The sequence below is a fragment of the Papaver somniferum genome, chromosome 7, assembly GCF_003573695.1.
Source record: "Papaver somniferum cultivar HN1 chromosome 7, ASM357369v1, whole genome shotgun sequence".
Taxonomy (NCBI): Eukaryota; Viridiplantae; Streptophyta; class Magnoliopsida; order Ranunculales; family Papaveraceae; genus Papaver; species Papaver somniferum.
Genome location: NC_039364.1, coordinates 259,906,678 through 259,932,745, shown reverse-complemented (window position 1 = coordinate 259,932,745; position 26,068 = coordinate 259,906,678). Strand labels below are relative to the sequence as shown.

Below are 26,068 nucleotides of genomic sequence, written 5' to 3'. Positions count from 1 at the left end.
GATTGCACATGAGGTTATTTGAGGAAGGTATATTGATATTGCTAGTTATATAAATACTCTTGCTAAAATCGTATGCATGTTTTGTTTCTCTGCTGTTGTGATTTAATTGTAGTATCTGCTTATCAAAGTATTTTTAATTTACTGATATGTGTTTATGCGATGTGATTTTAAACATGTGGATGTGTACACCGAAAGATAACTCCAAATATTCACGAATACGATACCTCCTTGTGCCTGATTTGATAGTGTTTTAGGAGGCATCTTATTTGTTAAGTGCGGGGTTGAGTCGCCCTATATATTCACGTGTTTAGGATTTCATCTCTTGAATGCGTTATTAATTCATTTTTCTTGGCCTGAGTAATAGTATATTTGTTGGTCGGTGACAAATTTTAAGTGTTTTTCTGGCGTTTCAAAATCTGAGAAGAGATCATATGGGATCTATGATAGATCATTTATCTAGAATGAACTGTTCCATTCTTGGTGTACCTGAAATGAGTATCATCTAGTTAGTTGTCTTCATTCTTCAGTGATCAAACATGAGCATGTAAAAGATTAATTAATAATTTGTAAAAAGGGTACTCAAGTTTTCCAAGTTTTTCACTCACTTGCAAATTTCATGAAGTACGATAATTTGGCATAATGAAGATAGCAATTTACACTCCCCAACTGTATTGTCCACCGACCAGATAAGCCTTAGCATCCGGGCTTGGTATACAATGAAAACTTACTGCCTGGTCCTCGTCTTAAAACTGAAAATGAACATTAACAAGAGAAAGAAAGATAGTATTGCAGTAGACAGCAAAGGCAGGAAATCTCTCTATGGCGCTTGAGAAGGATTGGTAGAATATTTTCTCCAATTTCTGTTGTGAAATAGGCTTTCTATTTAGCATGCTTACATTTGATATCCTTCAATGGGTTCTGCACATTCTGTTTGTGTCCCGACTTGTAACAAAAGATCAGTTTCAGGATCTGAAAGTTAATTATTTTATTGCTGTAGTAGGTGTACAAGTATTTGTTTAATGGCTATCTTTTCATTGTATAGCGTAAGGAAGCAAGGATGAAAATCTAGTCGGTATCAACTAGATGCTACTTCGCTTTTGGAGCCCTTTTTTCAGACAGAAGACCACAGGTACTGTCACTGGTGTTTGTTATTTTGTTTGTTTCAAAAATTTATAATTATTTGCATCTGTGTTTACATCTTTTCCGAATCCTTCTTTTATATACAATCTGTTTCATTATTTATTGACAACCTGAGCAAAACTGCCTGGAATGTGTTGGGTCCTCCCTGGTTCTTTCTTGGATGTTAGAAATAAAAGTTATGGAGCTGCATGTTTCTTCATCTGTGCATGTTTTCTCTGCTTCATTACGTAGGTTGTGTTTCAAATTCTTTTCGAACAAGGATTTCACAAATGCACGTTTGTATAATATGGTTCTTGAATATTAAATTATCTTTGTTATAACCGACTTGACAGTAAATGAACCATTTCTGGTCAAGGTCCATACCAGTCTGTCGTCCCCTGCTTGAGGTAGTCCCATATGCAAATTTCTATCTGTATCCTCTTGGCAGAAGATGTGCGGGATAACGTTAACTTTCCATGATCTAGTATTGCCATCAACAAGAGTAGAGACAGTATTAAATGCACTTGCTTCTCCATACTGACTGCTGGTGTAGGTGGAGTTGGTTTGCCTCCGATCCAGTTGTCTTGCCACGTGAGAACATGATTTCCATTCCCAACAACCCAGAAAGAATATACCTTGAGAAAATTTAAGCATCCATAGAGACTTAGCCATGCCCATGTTTCTTCTTTGTTTAAAGCTAAGGCCCATGGCTGATCTGCTGCCTGACATAGTCTCCAAGCGCCTGGTTGAAACAGCTGAGATTCCGAAAACCCATACCTCCCGATTCTTTGTTTTTACCAACTCTCGGCTATCAAATATAGTACAGACTCTTTCCATTCTGCTTGTTCCACCAAAAGGTACGCTGAACCTTGTCCATATCTTTAATCGTAGCATCTGGTATCAAAACTCATATTATGAGATTGCATGGGCAGCGTGGTGTTAATTACATGCTTTACCATTATCGTTCTTCCAGCTTGATTTATAAACTTCCCATTCCACTTTGTAAGTCTTGTTTTCATGTTATCAACAAGACTAGAGAAAGAACAGGTCTTTTTTCTATTTAGACATGAGGGTATGCCTAAATAGTCTTGTTCTCTGCCATACTCATCTTTTTCATCTTTCAGAACTTTAAAAACATTCTACAATGCCGAGAGTGAATATGTTTTGAAAAATAGACAGCTGATTTTTGGAAGTTAATCTGTTGGCCTGAGATATTGCTAAAGGAGTTGATCACCTAGAGAAGATTGTTAGCGTTATGGATATCTGCCCTGACGAAAAGAAGACAGTCGTCCGCGAATAACAAGCAAATTACCTGTGGTTTTAATACTTGAATTTTCACATGTGAAAATAGACGGAAGCATTTCCGTAGAGCATTTTAAGTACTCACGACTACTGGGTAGCACTGAAAAAGAAGGAATTTTCAGAGAATTTTTGGATTTAGTGAGCATTTTAGAGAATTTTCAGTTTCTCACATAAGTCCCAAATGCTCTACGGGATTGGCATCTTAGACAAGAAAAATGTGAAAATAATAATTTCTTTTAGGTTTTTAAGCATCACAGGAAGCATGATTTACAGAATACAAAGTGATATATGTTGGCTGCTTTCCTGTGGACAACATCGAAAGAGCGAAATGACCATGTCTTCTGCGGTAAATTCACTATTGGCGTACTATCTCAAAGAGTCAAGTCCTTAATGTTGTCTTGGATTCATGTATTCCGTCCTGATTTGTTTTGCAACTTTAACTATTGGCTGTGTAATTGGGATTCCATCTGTGTTTAGAATCCACCTTGATTTCTCTTGTTTCAGGCTTTAGTTCTTAGAGCTAGTATGAATGATGGTGCTCTATAAAGGTAAGATACCTCGCGAAGGCCACCACCCGACAACCCTGGGTGGTTTTCCACTTTCATCTGACAGTCCCTAATATTCGCATCCCTCAGTTGCCTGCACGAAGCAAATAAGTACTGTAAGTATGATTTTGCACTTATTCACAAAATTGACTAGTGGAGTAGAAAACACTGAAACCATACTCTGGCAAACTGAACTACTTGAAGAATAAAAAGGTCATAGTTGCAAAATGACATGAAGAATAAAGCACAAGCTGCACAATTAAGTTAGCAAGAGGGAAAGACAGCTTTCAGAATAAAATTTATGTATTATGAAAAATCTCACAGAACGTACCAGCATTTATCCATTCGATAAATCTCTGCATATGAGCATCTTGATTGGGATCCATTTTCCCGTATGTATACATAACTGAGAATTTTGAACCCAATTGCAGTCATTTGAGCTTTATGCAATTGGTCCAAATTTCTTTAACTCTTACCTATGACTTCAATAGTTTATCATCTTCTCCCGATGTTAAATTTGGAAAATGTTGGAGAAAATTAAACCCAACCGCTAGTATCATATCAGGGTGCGATTAGTTCAATTTTCTTCAACTCATTTACAGATTCAACATGCTCATATTTTCTCATTTACAGACTGGCATCATCTTCTCTCCGATGTGAAAGTTGGAAATGAGATGTTGGAGGAAATTGAACCCAACTGTATGCACTAGTATTGTGCAATTGGTTCAATTTTCTTCAGCTGTCATTTACGACTCCCGCATTTTTTTTCCCGCCTTCACACTATTCACATTTGTTGTTTTAGTAAATGTTGGATGTGAGATATCGGAGAAAACTAAATTGAAATGCCGAATATTTATTAATTTAGTTGTCTCCATTTCTTACTTCAGACACTAACATGGATCCTTCTTTAGCTTCATACATGTAAATTGTAGATGAGATGTTGGAGGAAACTAAACCCTACTGCCCACATTATCGCAGTGTGCAACTGGTTCAGCTTCCTTCAACTCTCACTTACAATTTCATGAACACTCTTGTTTTCGCTTACCAACATCAATGATATCCTTCTCTCTTCTTCTCATTCATGAAAGTCGGAGGTGAGATGTTGGAGGAAACTGAACCATATTTGAGGCGATTGCCCCTTAATATTGGTTCAGTTCCCTGCAACTCTCATTTACAACTTTGAAAGTATTTGTTTTTGTTGTCTGCATTGAGTGAAACTCATAATGCTAACTATTTATAAGCCCTAAAAAGAAAAACAATCACACATTCTAGAAGGCAAAACTACAAGTTTCTGGAGAGAAGAGAAGACACAGGAAAAGCATGTTAGTATTCTTTTTCGGGAAAATGCTCAAAAAGGACCATTTCTGTTTTACTTTTGGGGCAGTTTGTTTGGAAAAGTAACTTCGAAGCTGTTATGCTCACCTTAGGCTACTAATGTTTTCAACATGGCTGCATTAGTTTTTCAAGTCCGCTGTATGTGTTACTAGTTTTTCTGCTGTATGGATTAATTACCCAATTCCGTGGAAGTCACCAAATTTGCATTGGCTTATCACGTGGAGGCATATGATCCCTGGGCCAGCTGAGGAAGTATGCACATTTCTTGGTCCAATGACTGCTTTTGTATGAAAATGGCTGCCTTTTTTTTTTCGTTGTCAGATATATAGAGGCATTGTAACTGGTGTTGCGGTATTAAAATGACATACACTACTCACTAGAATTTATCACATAGAGAATTTTGATTGGTTTTTAAATCATGAACATATACTAGATTTCATCATGTTGAAGTCTTCACAGACAATACTCACTAGTTAAAAATAAGTAAATCAAGCCTGGATTTGTTCAGCTGGTGCTAGACTTTCATGTTCAGAACCTTACCTAATGGCAGTGCCTCATACATAGATGCAGTCTTGTCTAATCTAGCCGGATTACGTTCTTTCTGCACCGGTTCATTGCGAAACGAAGCCAATGCGACCCTTCTTCTCTGCTTTTGCTCTCTCCATATCCTCAGCTGATCCTCAACCGCCTCCTTTGCTCTCTCGGCCATCTCGGCCCTGTGCACAGCCTTCTCTGAAAATTGTTTCAGTTTTTCTATTTCTGCCATTGAAGCTTCCAACTCTTTCTTTAACATGGCAAAGTCACTATTGCTATCATTCAATGCGACTTGGGTTGGGAAAATTGCAGCTTGATCTGCTTTCTCATCCGGATCAAGGACTCGTGCTTTAGCATAACTATGAATTGAAAAATGCAAGGCACTGCATTAACTAAGAGACGAAATCTATCCAAACTAGGATAACCCAATCGGCCGTGCCAAACGTCTGTTTGCAACTAACAACAGAAAGAGAAGTGGAAATTCCACCAAAAATATAGAGGTTATATCCATTGCTGCCCTGAATGCCAAACAAATCTGCAACTATAGCAACGATTGCTGTTTTGGATTATTTTGCTGTCCATTGGTTGTCCCGCATTGTTTACCATGTCATGAAGCTGGAGAACCTTGTGGATACTTTGACGAACGTTGCCATGGGTCACAGTACATGAATCCGGGTGATTTCTAACGGCGAGATCTCTCCTTTTAACTATAGGCATCAGAGTAAAAATTGGGAAACCTGTTTTTGTTTATTTTATGCGCCTTGTGCATCGTTTTACTTCACTAACAAAATTATGGCTCAGAGGTTATATGTATTGATTAGCCACAACTGTGGTCAAGTGAGACCATATTTGTCTGGTTTAGTGGATCAATTATATGCCTTGGTGTTTGATTATTTTATCATGCACACCTCTCATGCTTACACATTATATTTAGTTGTAATCAAAAGAAGTAAACGCTGGATGGAGGGAATATAATTTTAAAAGGGCATGCTCATTTAAATCCATGTAAACACCGCGTGTAATAAGGCTCTGAAGCAAAAAAATCTTTGATCCCCAAGCTCTATATATAGATACACTTGTATCTTAGGAAACACCACAAAAACTTTAGACAACATCATCATTTTAGTATCAACAAGATGGTGAGTAAGAATGCAAAGAGTTTTCTGTTGGTGGTGGTTATGATTTTCTCGGTTTTGTTTTATTCTGTTCATTCACAAAATCTACCAATATGTAAGGCAGAGAATGACTCGTGCATTTTTGGGAAACTCCAGTGCTGTGGTGAACTTGATTGCAATATGAATGCTGGAGGTTTTTACAGATGTATGCCACCACGAAAATGCAAGCAAGCGGGTGAGTTGTGTAGCCTCCTGGGACCACCACCCTTCTGCTGTGGGACTTGCGATATAGTAGTACTAGGTGTTGACGCAGGTTTGTTCAAGTGTTCGGCCGTTTAAAGTTACAGGGGTAAGGATGATGATGTGAGTTGCCTGTTGAAGTTCAAAGTTATTGATGATTATATGGACTTTGGTTGTGTTTGTTTTACGTACTTTTTTAATTCTTTTCGTTTACTACTTGGTGGTTGGATCAATATGCAGCTCGATCGCGATTATCATCATTTCATTTTCTTTCACGTCTCTGTGCGCTTTGCTTTGTAATTTGTATGCTTTTCAGTTATTAATGATAAAAATCATTGTTATATGGAGATTGTATTCGCTTAATTACTTTTAATTCTTTGTTTTTAAAAGCCTGTATCCAGTTCTACCGTTTCTTCTTCTATTACTTGCTGCTCGCTCATTCTTTCAAAAACCTACTGTGGAAAGCCAAAAATAATAAATGAGATTGCACACGCATTTTTCTCTACCTTGAATGCCTTTCCGAAACCTGGAAGATCAAATTTGTGGAACATGTCTATCTACAGGTTGTCGAATCTTTTTCGTCAACGATACCTGATTTTAATGCATATGTGCTTTCTCCTTTGTTTGATTATTTTATCATGCACATCTCTAACACTTACAATATTGTATTTCCTCCGTCCCTAATTAGATGACCTACTTGGTTTTAAGTTTTGTCCCACAGATAGATGACCTATTTTTGTTACCATAAGAAATATGTATAATTTGATAGTTATGTTTATATTCGTTACGTAGGTGTTTTAAAATGCTTTTCAATAGTATAAAGTTTACGAAAAACCGTGATATAGTTTAAAAGGTAAATTATTTCTAAGTTTTACTAACATCATTGTCTTAGAAATTGTACAAACTACAACTAGGTCATCTAATTAGGGACGTAGGGAGTATTATTTAATTTTGCTTATCATAAGCACTTTTAATCAAAGTAAACGCGCGGTACGTAGAGAGTATTATTTAGTTTTGCTTATCATAACCACTTTTAATCAAAGTAAACGCTGTAACATGGAGGGAATATAACGGGCATTTCCATTCCACAACCGTGTTTGAAATCGGGAGAAGTTTGTGGATCGGGCGAGTGTTGTAAGGGATTTAAGTGCGGTTGTCTAAATGGTCGTACTGATTGTAAAGAGATTACCTGTGTTGATGCGTAAGGATGGTGTTGAGGGTTTATTTATAATTTTATTTACTTGTTGTGTATTATTTCTTTACCAGTAACATCATTTAGAGGTGTTATCCATATTGATTAGCCAAATACATGTCGTCAAGTGAGATCATATATGAGTACTTGGAAGATCATCGATATATATGCAGCTCGATCATGATCATCATTTTCTTTCAAGTCTATCTTGACTTATTATCTATATATTCAAGTCCATACGGTAATCTCCTTGGTTATACTATTAATTTCTTTTCATCAGCTTCGTAGCGTATATTAGCACTAATAATGTCATCGTGCATGATATAACTGAAGTGGTGCAGGATAAGCCTTGTAGCAGTGTAGGATAACACTCTAACGTTCTCACATGTTACTCACATGATCAGCCAGAGATTTTCTCTATTCAGTCTACACGTGTAACTTAGGAATAAGTCAATTGTGGAATTCAATCTAAGTTTATTTATTGGCTGTAATGAACTCTCTTTTTGTAATGAAGCTCAAGCTTATCTGAGACAATTTGATAATGGAGATTACCATTGATGCTATGTTAATATGGTATAAGATAGGTTAGAGTTGGTTTCAACTCTATACCGATCCAAGCTTCCGATCTGTTTGTCACTCGACTCTCCTTTATACATCCTTTCATTTCAGAGAAGCAACTTTGATCAGTTGATTCATTCGATCAATCTGGGCCTTCTTTTCTGCTAAATTCTTCTCAATCTATTACCCTTACTGTCTTCTTCATTGAAATCTGTTTTCAACTTCTTCAACACCCTGTTCATCTATCCGCAATTTCAGATCTGAAATTTTTCTTTCTCATCAACAATGGAGAATCCTACCTCCAATTCCTTTTCCAACATTCCCCTCAATCAGTTAAACAACTTTGTCCATCTTAAACTCAAGGAGGACAACTTCATCACCTGGAGGCATTGATGTATTTTCAAATGTTGTTGTAGATAGTGGTAAAAACTGGGTTCTTTTCGAACTTGTGAAGGTAACTCTTTTTTTTTTTTTTTAGATTTAAACAAATAAATAAATGAAGGAAATTAATAGCAATGTCAAGATTTAGAAGGATTAAGGCTCAGGATTCACTACCACTCCAAGTTGATTGGTTATAAATAATATTTCATAAATTATTATTAAGCTCTTTTTCTTATTAAATCACTTTTTAATTTAAAAGGTGTCCAAATATTAAGTTGTAATCCTTAAGCATGATTTATCAAAGAATTATTCTAAGCATAAAACATCAAACTGATTCACAACTAATTAAGAAAACCATTTTATCCTCTTTTTTATATTTATCCAAGTGAATTAAATAAAGTAAATAATTAAAGAAATTATAAATAAAAATATTACCAATCAAACATGAGTGAATAGATCCTCCATTGCCTCAATCACCAAGAATTTAGCCGCTCATCATGTTGGAAAAACTCTCAAAATATTTCATTGATGCTCAAAAGTGTTTTACAATGAGAGAAAGACAAGAAAATGATGTAAAACAGGATTCTGCGACCCAAAAGAAAGCGTCCAGAATCAACGACAGAGCTAAAGTGTTGTTGTCGCTGAAGAACTACGACCCACAGATGACAGTCGATGTTACTGTTGATAAACGACTGTCCTTTAGACTCTGTTCTTCACGTTCTTCGTCCTCGCAGCAGCAGCAGCAGCAGCAGAACCAGACTCTCTGTAACTTGGATTTTCTTGCTCTGTAGTGCTCTAAACCTCTCCCAATTCTTCCTAAACTTGACTAGCCCCTTCTTCTCGACACTAGGGACCTATTTATACACAACAGGTCACTCCAATCCTTGTAATAACTCCAAGAATATCCGGCCATAAAAGAATATTTTCCGATATTTTTTTTTCTTTATTTCTCTGATTCGTTACGGATTGTTTCCTGGTTTATCTCTTTCACGCATCATCTCTGAGTTTTAGGAGAAGTTTCCAGCCAATAGAGTTAACCCATGCACGTCTCTTCCATCCAACAATTCCAAAAATAGGATATCTTCCCTATTTGAAAATATCTTCCCTGTTTTGATTCCCACCGATTATCTAACCAAATTGGACCGAATCCAACACCCATACCAGCTTTGTCTAGGCCCTAGTAACAAACCCATTTAATTTGGGCCATTGAATCTCACTGGAACACCTTCGAATCATCAACCCTAGTCACGGCAGTTCAAGACAATTTTTTCCCGCCAAAACGGTTCTTGATGTTTTCATCACCTGGTGATTATCCAGCCAAATCCGATCGAATTCGATGCCCAAAATGTGTTTCTTAAGCTATATCACATCTTCCTACCAAGTTTGATCCATTGAATCGCACCACAACACCTTCATTTCTTCGATCGAAAATTCTCCTGTGTGTGAACATTTTTCCCGCCAATTTTGAGAATTTGAATTGTTGAAGAAGGTGCCCCTTATCCTGGACTGGGGTGCGAATAGCATATGCCTTGGGGGTGACCTGGGGGTGCCAAAATCAACTTTTCGAGCCGAATTTTCCAAAAATGTTTATTTCCTAAAAATACATAAAAACACAATATTAGTACAAAAATAGAGTTCCAACAATACTGACATTGAGGACAAATTAGACACAAAAATGTGTCTATCAGGCATCTTATGCACCCTGTGATTCATAAATACAAACTTATGAAATACCTTGATGGTTCCTACCCTTGTCTTCCAAAATACACAAATGCAAGGAGTCAGCTGAATGGGATTGAAAATTCACTATACACAGACTGGATTGATGAAGATTCTTCCATTATGATGTGGCTTCACTCCACCATCTCGGACTCTGTCATTCCCTACTTTTCAAGAGCAACAACTTCTCATGAGCTTTGGGTCAGCATTGAAGAGCGATTTGCAAGAGCTTCTTCCACTCACAACATTCAATTGCGTACAAAACTGCTCTCTATCACTCAAGGTAACAAACCTATATCTACCTTAATCAATGAAATCAAATCACTCTCTGATCAATTAGCTGCTGCTGGTGAGGTCATTTCTGACAAGGAATTAGTAGTGATTACACTAATAGCTTTGAATGCTGATTACATACCCTTTGATACTTCTATGAGACATCTAAATCCTCCTATTACTAGTATTGAATTGCACAACAATCTGCTCAGTGAAGAAGCTGTTGTCAATGAAAGAGAAGCTACACTTAAACTTGAGACTGATACAAAAGCTTTCATGGCAAATAGTGGCAGACCTGCATATAGAGGTTCTTATAATAACTCTAGAGGTAACTTTAGAGGCAGAGGTTATAGTGGTGGTCGTTATCCAAATCCTGCAATCTTTCACAGGCCAAATCCTGGTAGAGGATACACTCCACCTGTAAAACAAGCTTGTCAACTCTGTCTTGGAGAAAATCATCTGGCACCAAATTGCACACAACGACTCAATTTCTCCTGCAAGGGAAGACCACCCCCATCCAACTTAAGTGCAATGTTAGATGCTGCTGACATCTTTGACACAGAAGAATGAATTGCAGATAGTGGAGCAAACAACCACATTACTTCAAATGCTTCTAACTTGCAAGAGACCACTTCCTATGATGGCAGTGAAAAAATTCAAATTGCTAATGGTGAAGGTATGCCTATAACTCATAAGGGACACACTAGTAAGCACATTCATGATCATTCATTTCATCTCCATAATGTCCTTGTTGTCCGCAATGCCTCTCAAAACTTACTGTTCATTCATAAAATTTACTTCTGACAATAACTGCTCCCTAACTCTTGATTCTCATGGCTTCTCTATGAAGGATCTGAGCTCTGGGAAGACTATTTTCCAAGGACCACATAGAAATGGCCTCTACCTCATATCCTTCAGCAAGTCCAATTTTTCTCTCTCCTCCACCACCAGTGAAAGTGTTCTCCTCCATAGAAGATTTGGTCATCCCAGTTTTCAAACTCTTCAGAAACTTTGTAATTTTCTGCATTTATCAAATGTTTCTAATAAGTCTTTTTCTTTCTTAGATTGCAAACTCTTCAGAAGTCAAAAACTTCCTTTTCAAATTTCAACTACTACTGCAACTAAACCACTTGAGTTATTACACATGGATCTTTGGGGTCCTTGTCAAGTAGCTTCAACTTTTGGCAATTTATATTATGCTAATATTGTTGATGAATTTACTAAGTATTGCTGGGTTATTCCCTTACATGCCAAATCTGATTTTAAACAACTTTTCTCTTCATTTGTGCATAGAATGGAAAATCTTATTTCTCACTCAATAAAAACTATAATAACTTACAATAGAGGAGAATTCCTCATTAAGTTCTTAGCTATCTTTTGTGATCATAAGGGTATCACCCATGAACTTTCTTGTCCACATACACCTGAGCAGAATAGTGTGGCAGAAATTAAACACAAACATCTGCTAGGTATCACTAGGACTTTGTTGTCTCAATCTGGTCTTCCTCATGAGTTTTGGGTTGATGCATTATATACTGCAAACTACTTAATCAATAGACTTCCCACTAGGTCTATTCAATACTCATTTCCCTTTCAACTCCTCTTTGACAAAAATCCAGACTATAATTTCTTAAAAGTGTTTGGATGTGCTTGCTACCCTTGGCTTAAACCCTATACTACAAATAAACTGGAACCTAGAAGCAAAGAATGCATCTTCCTGGGCTACAGTCTCCAACAGAAAGGCTACAGATGCCTAGACCCTATCTCAGGAACTGTTTATGTCTCTAGGCATGTGTCATTTAATGAGGATTCATTCCCTTACAAGGTCTTTCACTCTACCACTGCTCCCTCTTCATCTCCTACTCTTGACATTCATACAGATGTGCATGCTCCCTCTTTATCTCCTACTACTGCACCTCCAACCTCATCCACACATATCACTGTCAATGATCATGCAATGACTACTAGAGGCAAACATGGCATTCGAGTAAGAAAATCTTATTTTGCCACATTGTATCCTATGGATGTTGCTCTACTTAGCAAGGCTCAGTCTATTCCAACTTGCATAAGCATTGCTCACAAGGAGGAAGTTTGGAGAGGAGCATCAACAAGAGAGTACAAGGCCTTAAATGATGCTGGTACATGGTCCCTGGTGGATCCAACTGGAATTGAAAATGTAGTGGGTTGCAAGTGGGTTTTCAGGATCAAATACAAGGAAGATGGCACCATTGACACACACACAGCTAGACTAGTTGCAAAAGGGTATCACCAGAAACCAGGCATTGAATTTGAGGAAACATTTAGTCCAGTGGCTAAACCAACCACCATAAGGGTTATTCTGTCCATGGCAGTGCAGTACAATTGGAAAATACACCAGCTAGATGTCAGCAATGCTTTCTTACATGGAGATCTAAAGGAAGTGGTGTACATGACTCAACCCCCAGGTTTTGTTGATGAAACTAAGCCTCATCATGTCCGTCTCCTTCACAAGGCTATTTATGGACTCAAACAGGCACCTAGAGCCTAGTATGCCAAATTGAGTGCTGCACTTCTATCTCTCTAATTTGTCAATTCTGTCTCTGATTCAAGTCTCTTTGTTCACCAAGATGGTCCTCACATCTCAGTAGCATTGGTTTATGTAGACGAAATCATTCTCACAGGAAGTTCTCCTGCATTTTTACAAAAAGTGATTACTCAACTACAACTTCAATTTCCCATAAAAGACTTAGGGGACTTGAAGTGAAGAGAAATGCCACCTCATTATTTCTTTCTCAGACTAAGTATGCAGTGGACCTTCTAACCAAGCATCACATGGAAGGCTGCAAACCCTATCAAACTCCATTTGCAACTTCAGAGAAACTCAGCAAGGATGATGGTGATCTACTTTCAAATCCAACAGAGTATAGATCCTTGGTGGGAGCTCTTCATTACCTGACTTGGACACGGCCTGAGATCTCGTATGCAGTCAATGTAGTATGCCAACACATGCAAACCCCAGACAACCTCATCTACTGGATGCAAAGAGAATTCTACGCTACATAAAAGGCACCATAAGTCATGGTCTTCACTTCACTCAAGGTGCAAACTTCTTATTAGGGTTCTCAGATGCAGACTGGGCAGGCTGCAAGGATGACAGACGCTCAACCGGTGGGTACTGTATATTTCTAGGACCTAATATCATCTCCTGGTCTTCCAAAAAGCAAGCAACTGTGGCACGGTCCAGCACTGAAGCTGAATACAGAACTCTGGCCAACAGTGCTGCTGAGGTGGTTTGGTTATGTTTTCTTCTCCAAGACTTGCACTATCCAATTTCAGGTATCCCTAAACTAGGATGTGACAACATCAACTCCTTCAGTATTGCCTCTAATCCTGTCATGCACTCTCGCATGAAACATGTTCACTTAGACTTCCACTTTGTCAGAGAGCTAGTACAGTCCAAGGCGTTGGACATATTTTATGTTCATACCCTTGATCAGTTAGCAGACATCTTCACAAAAGCTTTGCATGGACCCAGATTTCAGATGCTCTGTAACAAGCTCAGTGTGATAGCTCCACCCATGAGCTTGAGGGGGGTATTAGCACTAATAATGTCATCGTGCAGGATATAACTGAAGTGGTGCACGATAAGCCTTGTAGCAGTGTAGGATAACACTCTAAAGTTCTCACATGTTACTCACATGATCAACCAGAGATTTTCTCTATTCAGTCTACACGTGTAACTTAGGAATAAGTCAATTGTGGAATTCAATCTAAATTTATTTATTGGCTGTAATGAACTCTCTCTTTGTAATGAAGCTCAAGCTTCTACGAGACAATTTGATAATGGAGATTACCATTGATGCTATGTTAATAGCGTACTAAATTGCAATTAGTTGCACACATAAAAATACATTTTTCTATACCTTGAATGCCTTTTCGAGACCTGGAAGATCACATTTGTGGAACACCAAGTCTATTTACAGGTTCTTGAATCTTTTTTGTCAACGATACCTGATTTTAATGAATATGTGCTTTCCTTTTGTACATCTTTTTTTCACTTTTTTGATAAAGTTTTAACCTTATTAGTAAAAAATAAATAAAAATAGGAACAGCCGGATGTATCAGTCTTTTTTGTCATCTTTTTTTAAGTCTTCACAACAGAATTTATCACTTGAAACTCGAGCGGGTGGTGCTAGATTTTCATGTTCAGAACTTTACCTAATGGCATTGCCTCATACATAGATGTAATCTTGTCTAATCTAGCTGGATTACTTTCTTTCTGCATCCGTTCATTGCGGAATGAAGCCAATGCAACTCTTCTTCTCTGCTTTTGCTCTCTCCATTTCCTCAGCTGGTCCTCAACCCCCTCCTTTGCTCTCTCGGCCATCTCAGCCCTCTGTACAGCTTTTTCTGAAAACTGTTTCAGTTTATCTATTTCTGCCATTGAAGCTTCTAACACTTTCTTTAACATGACATAATCACTATCGCTATCATATGCAATCAAATTCAATGCGACTTGGGTTGGGAAAATTGCAGTTTGATCTGCTTTCTCAGCCTTCCGGATCAACGACTCGTACTCTAGCATTGAAATCATAATCTGGGGATCAAACCCATCTCTCCCTTCTTCCGTGAAACTCACTAACTTCGTAAGTCGGGGGGTTGTTACTTGTAGATCTTGAGAGGAGTCATCAAACTGGGAATGGAAAGCAAAAGAGTTCCCTTGTTGTAGTCTCCGAGTTTCCTTCTTGGCTGCATCAGCTTCTATTGCAAGTTGTAGGGCAGCACGATATATCCCTGCTTGAACGCTGTTTGCTTTTGCTTCACCTGCTACAGCCTCTAAAATTTTTGATCTCCCACTATGAGTCTCTGATTTCAGCATTGCAATTTCAACCTGTGTTGCTGATTCTTTTTCTCGAATGTCATGCATTTCTCTTTTTAGATGATTCATCTCATCTGTAAGCATTTCAACTACACCGCTCAAACGGATAACCTCTTCATTTGCATTTTCTAGTTCTGACTTGAACTGGTTCAGTTCTGTTTCCATTTCTTTGTCAATGTTGACTCCCTTTGAGAGTTCCATTTCCAATCTCAGTTTGTGTATTTCATTAACAGCATCAGATGCAGCTTGCAAAGATGCACTGTGAGACTCTTTCACTTCGTCAAGTTCCGAATTTAATGAAGCAATCAACAAGGCCTTGGCCGCAATCTGATTCTCCAATTCATATATAATTCCCACTTGTTTTCTCATGTCTTCCAGATCATCCAAATCTGTCAACATCATAAATTTCTCTCTTTCTGCTTCCCCTGCAGCCTCATTCAGAAGAACAACAGCTTCATTGAGTTCCTTGATACGTTCTGCAAGCTCCTTGTTCTTTTCTTTCTCCGCGCTAGCTGCAAATTCCATTTGTTCAGCATGTATTGTCACAGCTAGTTTCAATTCTTTAATGGCCTTAAGTTCTTGTTGTGCAGCTGCAAGCTCCTCTTCAGTGGCTTTCGATTTTTCAAGTGCATATAGAAGTTGTTCTTTGGCCTTTTCGGATTCCTCCAACTGCTCGGTTAGATCCTTGATCTTGGACTCGAGGTTATTAGCATAGCTTCTAGTTGTTGGAAAATTATTAATAAAAAAATATTTTTTTAAAGTTTTAATAAAAAATTATAATTTATTGTTTTATTTTGTGAATGAAACTTTTTAGTCCCACATCGTGGAGTTTCCAATTTTTAGTAGTTTTAAGAAACTATATAAACCTTTTAGTCCCACATCCGGGAGTTTTTCTTCTTAAGTTGTATTTGTCAATTATATAAAGAAATTCACTACTTTTGTAAAATCTATGGGGAAAGGGTTGTTCTATATTTTAGAGGGACCTTTAAGGGAATATATTTTATTGCGTTTCTTAAGAGTTCGCGATTTTCCTTAACGGTTTTTTCGGAGTTGCCAAGCTCAAGTTGAGCATCTACTACATATGCTAGTAGTAGGTGTAGTAGGGTGTTTTATCCTGGAGATATCCGTCCTGTGAGGGCTATCGCATCACTCTTGAGTATAGCCGGGCAACGTGTTGAACACGTGACTCACTCTGTTTTTTCAAAGTTTTGCCTTGGTGCTGTTGTGGAGATATGAGAAGTTCGTTCGTTTCGTCAATCGATCAATTCCATTATAAAGGAGATAAGTATCAATAACTTTTGCTTATTTGATTTTTTTTTTATTTTAATTATTGCACCCAACAATCTTAAGACATTAATATGTGTAATAATAAAAAAATGGTTGGTTGGTTTGTGAATCATGGATGTTAGTTGTGGAGTGAAAAACAAAAACAAATTTTTTGGTCAGCTGTAGAGTTTCGAGATTATATCTTAACCTAGAAGGAATTTCGATGAACCCTTTCTACACAACGTAGTAGACATCCTGCTAATTACCCACGTAAAATTTCAGAATTTTTGGAGTTGTAAAAGTATTTTTTTGATATTTTACAAAACATACAAATGTTCCTGAAAAATTCTGACGGGCAAACTTTTGTTGTTAACTAAAGTATTTTTTATGGGGTAATCATGAGTTTTTTGATATGGTGGTTCAAACGAAGTTTGTAAATCCAGATATTATCTTCAAAACTCATATTTTATCTTCCGTTTCGGAACTAAGATTTGTGAGATGTGGTGTATTAGGTGATTGGGAAATTACCGTGTCCGTGGTCAGAGTATAAACAAAGATTGTGACATGAAATTGAAAAGGAACATGGCTACCAGGCGCATGCGGATGAACATAAGTCTTCCAAAGTTGACAAAGGTGGGAATATCAAACACAACTCTAACCGTAGTCTTCATAAGAAAGGTATGTTTCGTAAAACTGAATCCGACGTTACTTTAATTAAGGGTGATTGTTCTGTTTGTAAAATTCCGGGCCATACGGTAGTAAAGTGTAGACAACATAAAACCTTAATAAGTAGAAATTTAATGCTAATTTAGTTGAAACAAATTAGAAGGAGTTTATTGACATGATGTCAGAAGTTATTTTAACAACCAATGTGAGAGACCAGAAGGTGGACTCTGGAGCCACCAAGAATGTTTGTTGAAACAGAGACCTGTTCACCTCCTATCAGAGGATAGGGGATGTCGAGAAACTCTTTTTGAGTAACTCATCTGCAATAGAGGTTGCATAAAAGGAAAAGGTCGAGCAGAAGCTCATATCTGTAATACTCTCACATTGAATGAAGTTTTCATGTTCCAAGCATATGCAAGAATCTTGTATCTTGTTCTATTGTAGATGGAAAAAGATTTAAGATCTTAATTTTTTCTGGAAAACTTGTTGTAACAAGGCAGTTATTTTTTAAGCAAGAGTTATAGAACTTTGGGTCTATATAAGCTTAACGGAAAAAACTGATGATGTGAACATAGTTGATTCTTGTGCTTTCTTTATGTGATTGATTGTTTTATGTGGTAAGCTTGTAACCGTAAACTTATAAGTCAATGCTTAACTGGATAGCATAGGCTGCGTACCCAAATTTAGTTTGGACTTTGAACACAAAAATGGTGATTGTGTCCTCATATAAGGTATGCTGAGTATACTTCTACATATAGATTTTTGGTTATGTGATCTGATTTTTCATACTTTTGGTGTGATTTTTCTGACTTTGTTGTGAATACTATTACATAATCTAGGGATGCTGAGTTCTTTGAACATGTTTATTCTTAAACCTGTACCTCATTAGAGATGTGTTGTTGATCTCCTAGATTTATTTTCAAATAGTCAGAACTTATCTTAAAGGAAGATGAAGTTACGGTTGAGCCTAACAGAAGTAAAAAAAAAAAAAATTAGACTTGAGACTTCTTATGAAGCCGACTTCATAACATGCCTAGCTTAGTCTAAGCCCCGTACTTGTAAAGAATCCTTGATATCTACTGAAACCCCATTCTGGTAAGAAGATTCATTTAGTGAAATGGACTCAGTCCGTCGGAACCTGACTTGGGAGGTTTATAGTTTACCTCCAGAGAGTAAGACCATGAGATGTAAATGAGTCTTTAAGAGGAAACATTAGGTATATGGAAATGTAGAAAAATATTAGGCTAAGTTGGTAGCTAAAGGCTATAAACTAAAAGAGGGTGTATATTTACTTGATTCTTATTCACATGTGACGAGATTTACTTACGTTGAGATGCTAATTGTTATTGCTGTCATAAACAAATTAGAGATACATCAGATGGATGTTAAGACAACTTTTCTAAAATCGTGAATTAGATAAAGAAATTTACATAGACCAACCTGAGGACTTTGTAGTGAAAGGTTATGATTACAAAGTTTGTAAGTTGAACAAAATTTTGTATGGTTTATAAAATAAGCACGTAAACAGTGACATGAAAAATTTTATCATGTGATAATGTGTAGTGGATTTAAGTTAATGAATCTGACAAGTATATTTACAAGTAACTTGTTAAGGATGCCTGTGTGATTGTATGCTTGTATGTTGATGATATGCTTATACTTGATACAAACATAGATGTGATTAATTCCACTAAAAACATGCGCTAAATGAGAACGTTGACTTGAAAGACTTAGACCCTGTTGATGTAATCTTAGGGATGCGGATTAGAAAATAATCTAACATATGTAGTTTTAGTCATTCTCATTATTTTGAATTTGTGCTTAAGAGATACAATCAGTGTGATTGTAAGCCTTCTTGTACTCCGTACGATTATTCTTGTAGACTCAAGAAAAAAGGATAATGGAGTATCTTAACTTGAATACTCAAGAGTTATAGGATGTCTGATGAATTTAATGAACTGTAAGAGTCCAGACATTGCCTATATTGTGAGTAAGTTAAGTAGATATAATTATAGTCCAGAGCAATAGCATTCAGATGCACTGAGTAGAGTTTTATGGTACCTAAAATACTCTATTACCTTTTATTTGATTTATCAAAGGTATCTTGCTGTCCTTGTGGGACTTTGTGATGTAAACTGGATAGTTGACTCAGAGGAGTCTAAGTCTACGAGTGGATATGTTTCACTCTAGCATCAGGGTTTGTTTTTGGAAGATTTACAAACAAACATATATTGCTCAATTCATTATGGAATCTGAGAGTATTGAGTTAGATAAAGCACGAGAGGGGGCCGAGTGCCTAAGATGTTTTTAGAAGACATTCCTCTCTGGCATAGGCCTGTGCCAGCTATATCTATATACTGTGTTAGCCAAGCTATGATAGCTAAAACTAAAAATAACTAATCTCAATTGGCGTTATTTCCATTGATTGGATAAAGTCCAAGGAGAATATCACACAACCTTTGACGAAAGGTTCATCCAAAGAGATTGTTAGAAACACATCGAAGGGGATGGGGCTTAAGCTCATAAATTAAACTTGCCATGAAGGATACTCAACCTTGCTGACTGGAGATCCCAAGATCAAGGTTTCGAATGAGAAAACTAATTTGTGGTGGGTAAAGGTATATACTATCAGAGAATTTTATTCTCTGTCCCTTCCCTATGGTGTAGACGTGATAGTGTGACTGCATGTGAAGGATGACTTTTAAGAAGTCTTAATGAGTTCTATAGTTTCAATTTAAGATTGAAGTGGTGTGTAACAGTAACACTCTTTATGGAGACTTACCTATCTGAATGAGGAAGTGGGACGCTTCCTATGAGAATATGATCTTTGATTCTCTAGAGCATTCTGAGAAACAGGATATGTCCAGGGCCAAATTGGACAAAACGACACGAGCTTGGCAGCAATCTTGGAGATATCACCCGTGGTTGTTATCACGAATTACATCAAATGCTAGCAGTTCAAGACATAGTTCACTGTCTCTAGAAAGTAATTCCGGTAATATCTCACTAAGCAAAGGTTCAAGACCTCATGGACACCTCTGCCTAAAATGATATTTCCTGCGTTTTTTATGTGATTTTCGTTTTGATGGTTTTGGTATTACTGGAACTTAGGACCTAAAGGTCACTAAGGGTTCACTAGTTCATGCTTTTTCACTTTAGTGAAAGATACCTATAGTCTCACCATGTGAGAATTAAAGATGAAAGCTCTTAATACTATTATGATTTATGCAATCCATAGTATGACCCTGGGGTCAACACACTTTTGTGTGAGGGAGAGGACGTAGAAATGACTAGTATGATTTCAACACTTGCACGATCAGTCTGTTTGGATCGTGAGGTTGGGATGTTGATTTACCAAGATCTATCTGTGTTTTCATGTTTTATTGAGTTTTCATTCATGTGGGGGATTGTTGGAAAACGATTAATAAAAAATAATTTTTTAAAGTTTTAATAAAAAATTATAATTTATTGTTTTATTTTGTGAATGAAACTTTTTAGTCCCATATCGTGGAGTTTCCAATTTTTAGTAGTTTTAAGAAACTATATAAACCTTTTAGTCCCACATCGGGGAGTTTTTCTTCTTAAGTTGTATTTGTCAATTATATAAAGAAATTCACTACTTTTGTAAAATCTATTGGGAAAGGGGTTGTTCTATATTTTAGAGGGACCCCTAAGGGAAAATATTTTCGTTTCTTAAGAGTTCGCGATTTTCCTTAACGGTTTTTTTGGAGTTGCCAAGTTCAAGTTGAGCATCTACTACATATGCTAGTAGTAGGTGTAGTAGGGTGTTTTATCCTGGAGATATCCGTCCTGTGAGGGTTATAGCATCATTTTTGAGTGTAGCCGGGCGCTAATGTCTTAAGGGCAACGTATTGAACACGTGACTCACTCTGTTTTTCCAAAGTTTTGCCTTGGTGCTGTTGTGGAGATATGAGAAGCTCGTTCGTTTCGTCAATCGATCAATTCCATTATAAAGGAGATAAGTATCAACAACTTTTGCTTATTTGATTTTTTTTTATTTTAATTATTGCACCCAACACTAGTTTCTGCACATTCTTCATAGGATTTCTCTCTTGTAGCCTCGGAATTCTTGAGCTTGGTAGAGATTTCGTCGACGACTTGTTGGTATATATCTAGCTTGAGAAGAGCTTGCTTGTAAGCTGAGTCTTTCACCTGTACTTAGAAGTTTGTAGTTGGCCAAATCCTTGAGCAAGAGGTCAAGATCTTTCTCCTCTGAATCCATTTTTCCCTGAAATAGCAGAAGACAAACTCAAAATACATATTTCAGCATCCTTAAACTCAATAGTCGTTGCAGATCCTACGTACCTCGGTGCTGGTCGATCGATGTTTTCTTTGATCGGATTTCTCCTCAAACAAGGAAAGAGCAGCCTGGACTGATTCGAATGGTTTTGTATCAACTTCGCCCATACCTTGCTCTCACGAGGCCGGCACTGGTGATGTTCCTCACTGCACCCTACAAATTAAAGCACTTTACCATACGAACACACAGAATCATTAATCGCAAAAATGAAATGAAAATCACAGATAGAAAATTTTGCAAACCTTAGTACACGAAAAACGAGCAATGTTGAGAAATGTAGGGGTGTAAATTCGGGCAGGCCGGGCCGCCCGACCCAAAAACTAAGACAGGCCGGGCAGGCCAGGCTTAATATTTGTGAGCCCGTAAACAAATTCAGGCCGGACAGGCCGGGCACAAGTAGATAATTTGCTACCCAAAGACCGCCCAAAGCCCGCTTTTTATACGGGCAGGCCAGATCGGGCCGGACAGGCCACTATTTTGATTTTTTTTTTTTAAGTTTAAATTTTCAAATGAACGGTATTAAATACAATATCCTTTCCTTTCCAACATCGCATATCGTAAGTGATAGTATTATTTTATATTTAACTTACACTGACAAATTTTAAATTTTAGCCTATAATAAATAATTAATTAGAGTACAATAAACTTTCTAATAAGAAAATACATTACCATTAATGTTTTGAAAAGGTTAATTATAAGTAAAAAAACAATTATATATTTTATTTTTCTTGACACAAAATTGACAATTATAAAATTGTAACTTTTAAGTCTTTTTAAGAGGATATTAAATGATTAATGGCACATAGAAGGCTTTCAGGCCGGACACCAGGCCGGGTATCAGGTCGGGCATCATAATTAATCGCAAAGCCCGAGATCGCCCAATAAATTAATCCAGGCCAGGCCGGATGGTCCATGACGGGCCATAACAGGCTTTGGGCTACTTCGGGTACAGGCGGGCTCGGACGGATACAGGCAGACCGAGTATTTTCGGGTATTATTTACACCCATAGAGAAATGTAACTTGCTTATTTTCCTTCTCTTCTTCTTGTTGAGTGACTTAGATGGAACGAGGTTCATAGAAGTAATCATCACGGTTAAGAAATGTTTTGCAAGAATTTCGTCGCAATTGAAGACGTTAACGCAATAGAATCATCGATGGCAGGCAGAGCTTTGAATTCACGGATAGTACTGCTGTCCTCCTTTGTTTTTGTCGAAGTGGTTTGATTTTTCTTTTTTGTTGCGATTATCAAGTGTCCATTTGGCTGCATGATAAAATGTCAATGTGGGCTTATCTAGCAACTGGCCCAAACTGCTGAATTTGAAACAAGACAGGTCTCCATGTCTATTTGGATCTGACTCAGTTTCTGACTTGACCCGAGTCAGATTATTTGCTTTCCATTTTTCAATAAATGACTCGTTTTATACTTGTGGGTATTTGAGGCACATTAATTTTTACATGTCTCGTTGAGTACATATTCAACTGGATTCAAAAGTCTTGTATAACCATATCATTTACTCGTTGGCCATGTAGTCGACTTGTTGGAATAATAACTTCGAGTCAGATGCAGTAAGTGTATAATTAGACATATTCAAATTAGTCAGTTGAGTTGAAAAAGAAAAAAAACATCTTGATTTTTAGATTCCGAAACAGAATAATCAAGCTACCTGGGATAATAACATGTGATTTGTATTTTACAGACTCGGCGTCTGGATCAGACTTAGCCCCTAACTCACACGAATCGAATGTCAGATCGTTTATTTTTTAATAATTGAGTCAGCTCTGACTCCCGACCTGACTCATATAATCATACTTAATCTTTGACTCTGATTCGTTTGAGTCGGTGGGAACAAAATGCGCATGACACATGTAACTAAGCCACTGACTCACATATTTATGAGTCGGTTGAGTTAGATTTGACTCAAAAAAACAAATGCATTGAGTCAGATCCAGATAATTGAGATGACTTCAATCAAATCCACACGAATCAGATTCAAATGAGTCAGATAGAAAAAAAATGAAAAACATCATATAATCTGAGTGTCCTCCACAAGATCAAACACAGTGGATTAAACGCTCTGTGGACCATGTCCCTATAATTCTTAATACTCATAATACGTGGAATGATGGGGCTTCCCCATTTAAGTATTTTGGAGACTGGATGAGACGTGATGAATGTAAGCCTTTAATACAGGCTTGTTTGGAAAATGAAATTAGAGGTTCGCATGCTCATACGATGAATAAGAAACTTACTTCAGTTAAACATATCCTTAGGGATTGGAACAAATACTATTTTGGCAACATAAGAACAAACATAGAAAAAACTAAGGCTGACCTTAAGAAAATCAATAGTAGAAACAGTTATCCTAATAAAAACAGGGACATTGCAATACTTAGAAGAAATCTTTCTGAATGGTACGATATACAAGAAAAATTCTAGAAGGATAAAAGTAGGGATCAAAATATTCTATTAGGAGATAGAAACACTAAATATTTCTATATTAGAGCTAAACAAAGGTTTAGAAGAAACATGATAGAAACTTTAAAAGACAAAAATGATGTATGGATTAACAGTAGACCTGAAATTGTCTCTTGTATTACTAACCATTTTCATGAAATAGCAACTACTGTAAACCCTTGTTTGGACCAAAATATGATTGATATGATCCCTGTTACCATTACTTCTGTTGATAATGATATGCTTTGTGCTATCCTTTTTTTGGGTGAAATAAAACAAACTCTTTTCTCCATGGAGCCTGACAAAAGTCCGGGGCCTGATGGATTTCCACCAATGTTATTTCAACAGAATTGGGAAATTATAAGTTCTGATTTAACAAAAATAATCCAAGTTTTTTTGAAACAAGTTTTATATCTAAGAAGATGAATGTCTCATTCATTTCTCTTATCCTTAAAACTTTAAACCCAATCACTCCAGCTGAATTTAGACCAATAACTTTAGCTAACACAACTTACAAAATTATTTCTAAACTAATGGCAAATAGAATGAAAGGTCTGCTTAGCAAAATTATACCCTCATTTTAGTCTGCCTTCATTCCTGGAAGGCAATTATCTGAAAATATCACTTTAGCCCATGAATTAATTCATAAAATGAGAAACAACAAAAGTAAGAAAGGATCTATGGGTCTTAAAATAGACATTGTTAGAGCATAGCTCGGTCAACCTCGCATGCGTTTTTATCTCAAGCATGTTTGTCAATGTTAGTGATCAAAACTATAAGTCTTGATTTCTAGCCTACATAGCTAAGTCTCGGACTAGGATAGAAAAGTGTAGTTGAGCTCAAGGACTTCATGGTGATTCATCATACAACGACGAATATCTATACAAGGAACCGTGGAACTTCATCAACAAAAAGGTATGTGGAGACTTGAACTTATCTATCACTCAAAAGTCTATCTCTTCTATCTCCTACTTCTTATGAGACAAAAGTCGTATGCTATGTAGACTACATCATACACATTTGATATTTCGAGCTTCATTGCTTATCTTTTATCTCGAAATCGTGTGTTGGTAAAGCGTTTCGCTTTGATCAAGTTTATCTTCACCTAATGACGAAAGTCATGAAAAGTTACAATCACTTTGAGAATTTCTCTGCATGAATCAGTTTGTGAATAACGGCTTCATAACGTCCTCTGAGAATGTCTCAATGATTAAAATGAGAATTTAGATTACATAACCATGTATTCCTTGAACCGAAATTTTCGAACTTTGTTGATCAAGAAAAATCGGGAGGATTGTGGAATTGGCTTGCCAAGTCCGCGAACTGTCGAAAGTTCTCGACCGAGAATTTCTGCTGGGATTTTCCGAAACTCGTTTGTGTGCTTAGTCCGCGAACTGGAAGAAGTTCTCTTTCCCAGAATTTCTGCTGAGTTTGGAAAACTCAACCGATTAACTGTCCGCGAACTTGTTTGTGAACTTAAGAGGTTATGATCTAAAGATGTGCTCTGAACATAAAACATTAAATTACTAAAGAATGCTTTATGCAAACCGTGGCTATAATGTTCATGAGCCAATTCAATCGAATCGAATCATCTTTGTTTCAATTGTGTTTTGTGTAGTTACATAAGATCTCATAGCAATTGAACAACTCTTTAACTAGTTCATTTGAGTCAATTGAACTAGTTATGGTGAATAAGAACAAGGTTAATATGAAATGCTCATATGGTTAACCTTTTGGGTTACTATGTTGAACCAACATACACGTACATGTTTGGGCATGATTTTCACGAACCAAGTATACGTCTACCCAAGTGTGTGAGACAAGATAAGTTTTCGATCTAACGGTTGAGAAATATTAGCTTGAATCTAAATCAGGTTTTCATCTAACGGTGAATAAGGATTGCTTTATACCTAAGGCAAAACCCTGATTTGAAGGCTATGTAAAGGAGACATCTAGCATTTTGTGAAAAACTAATCCCCACACGTCTGTGTGCTACTAGTGCGCCCGCTAGAGTCGATCTCCATTAACCTTTGATTTTCTTCTCTAAAATCAGGTTAACGACTTAAAGACTTCATTGGGATTGTGAAGCCAAACCGATACTACTTTATCGTAGTTGTGTGATCTGATCTTGCATCTTCTATCGTACGAGTACAATCGATTGATTGACTTGAGATCGTGAGAGTTCTCC

General features: G+C 37.0%; 2 protein-coding genes across 2 annotated transcripts; one reads left to right on the top strand and one right to left on the bottom strand.

Annotated features, from left to right (window-relative positions):
• Positions 1 to 10,046: 10,046 nt before the first annotated feature.
• LOC113296459 lies at positions 10,047 to 10,883 on the top strand. Its single transcript, XM_026544768.1, has one exon. It carries the CDS (start codon positions 10,047 to 10,049, stop codon positions 10,881 to 10,883), a length of 837 nt encoding a protein of 278 aa, XP_026400553.1.
• Positions 10,884 to 14,484: 3,601 nt separating this feature from the next.
• LOC113296458 (WEB family protein At1g12150-like) lies at positions 14,485 to 21,531 on the bottom strand. The gene is made up of 3 exons (XM_026544767.1): positions 21,430 to 21,531; positions 21,137 to 21,276; positions 14,485 to 15,889 (listed from the first exon to the last, which is right to left on the bottom strand). Exons 1-3 carry the CDS (start codon positions 21,529 to 21,531, stop codon positions 14,485 to 14,487), a joined length of 1,647 nt encoding a protein of 548 aa, XP_026400552.1.
• Between the last annotated feature and the right edge of the window lie 4,537 nt (positions 21,532 to 26,068).

Bases quoted from the DNA above. Each gene is read 5' to 3' on its own strand.
- LOC113296459 (XM_026544768.1), top strand. From the start codon at position 10,047: ATGAAATACCTTGATGGTTCCTACCCTTGTCTTCCAAAATACACAAAT.
- LOC113296458 (XM_026544767.1), bottom strand. From the start codon at position 21,531: ATGGGCGAAGTTGATACAAAACCATTCGAATCAGTCCAGGCTGCTCTT. The intron at 21,277-21,429 runs GTACGTAGGATC...TTCTAAGTACAG, and splicing joins ATCGATCGACCAGCACCGAG to GTGAAAGACTCAGCTTACAA. The intron at 15,890-21,136 runs GTGCAATAATTA...TCCAACAACTAG, and splicing joins TGTGCAGAAACTAGTGTTGG to AAGCTATGCTAATAACCTCG.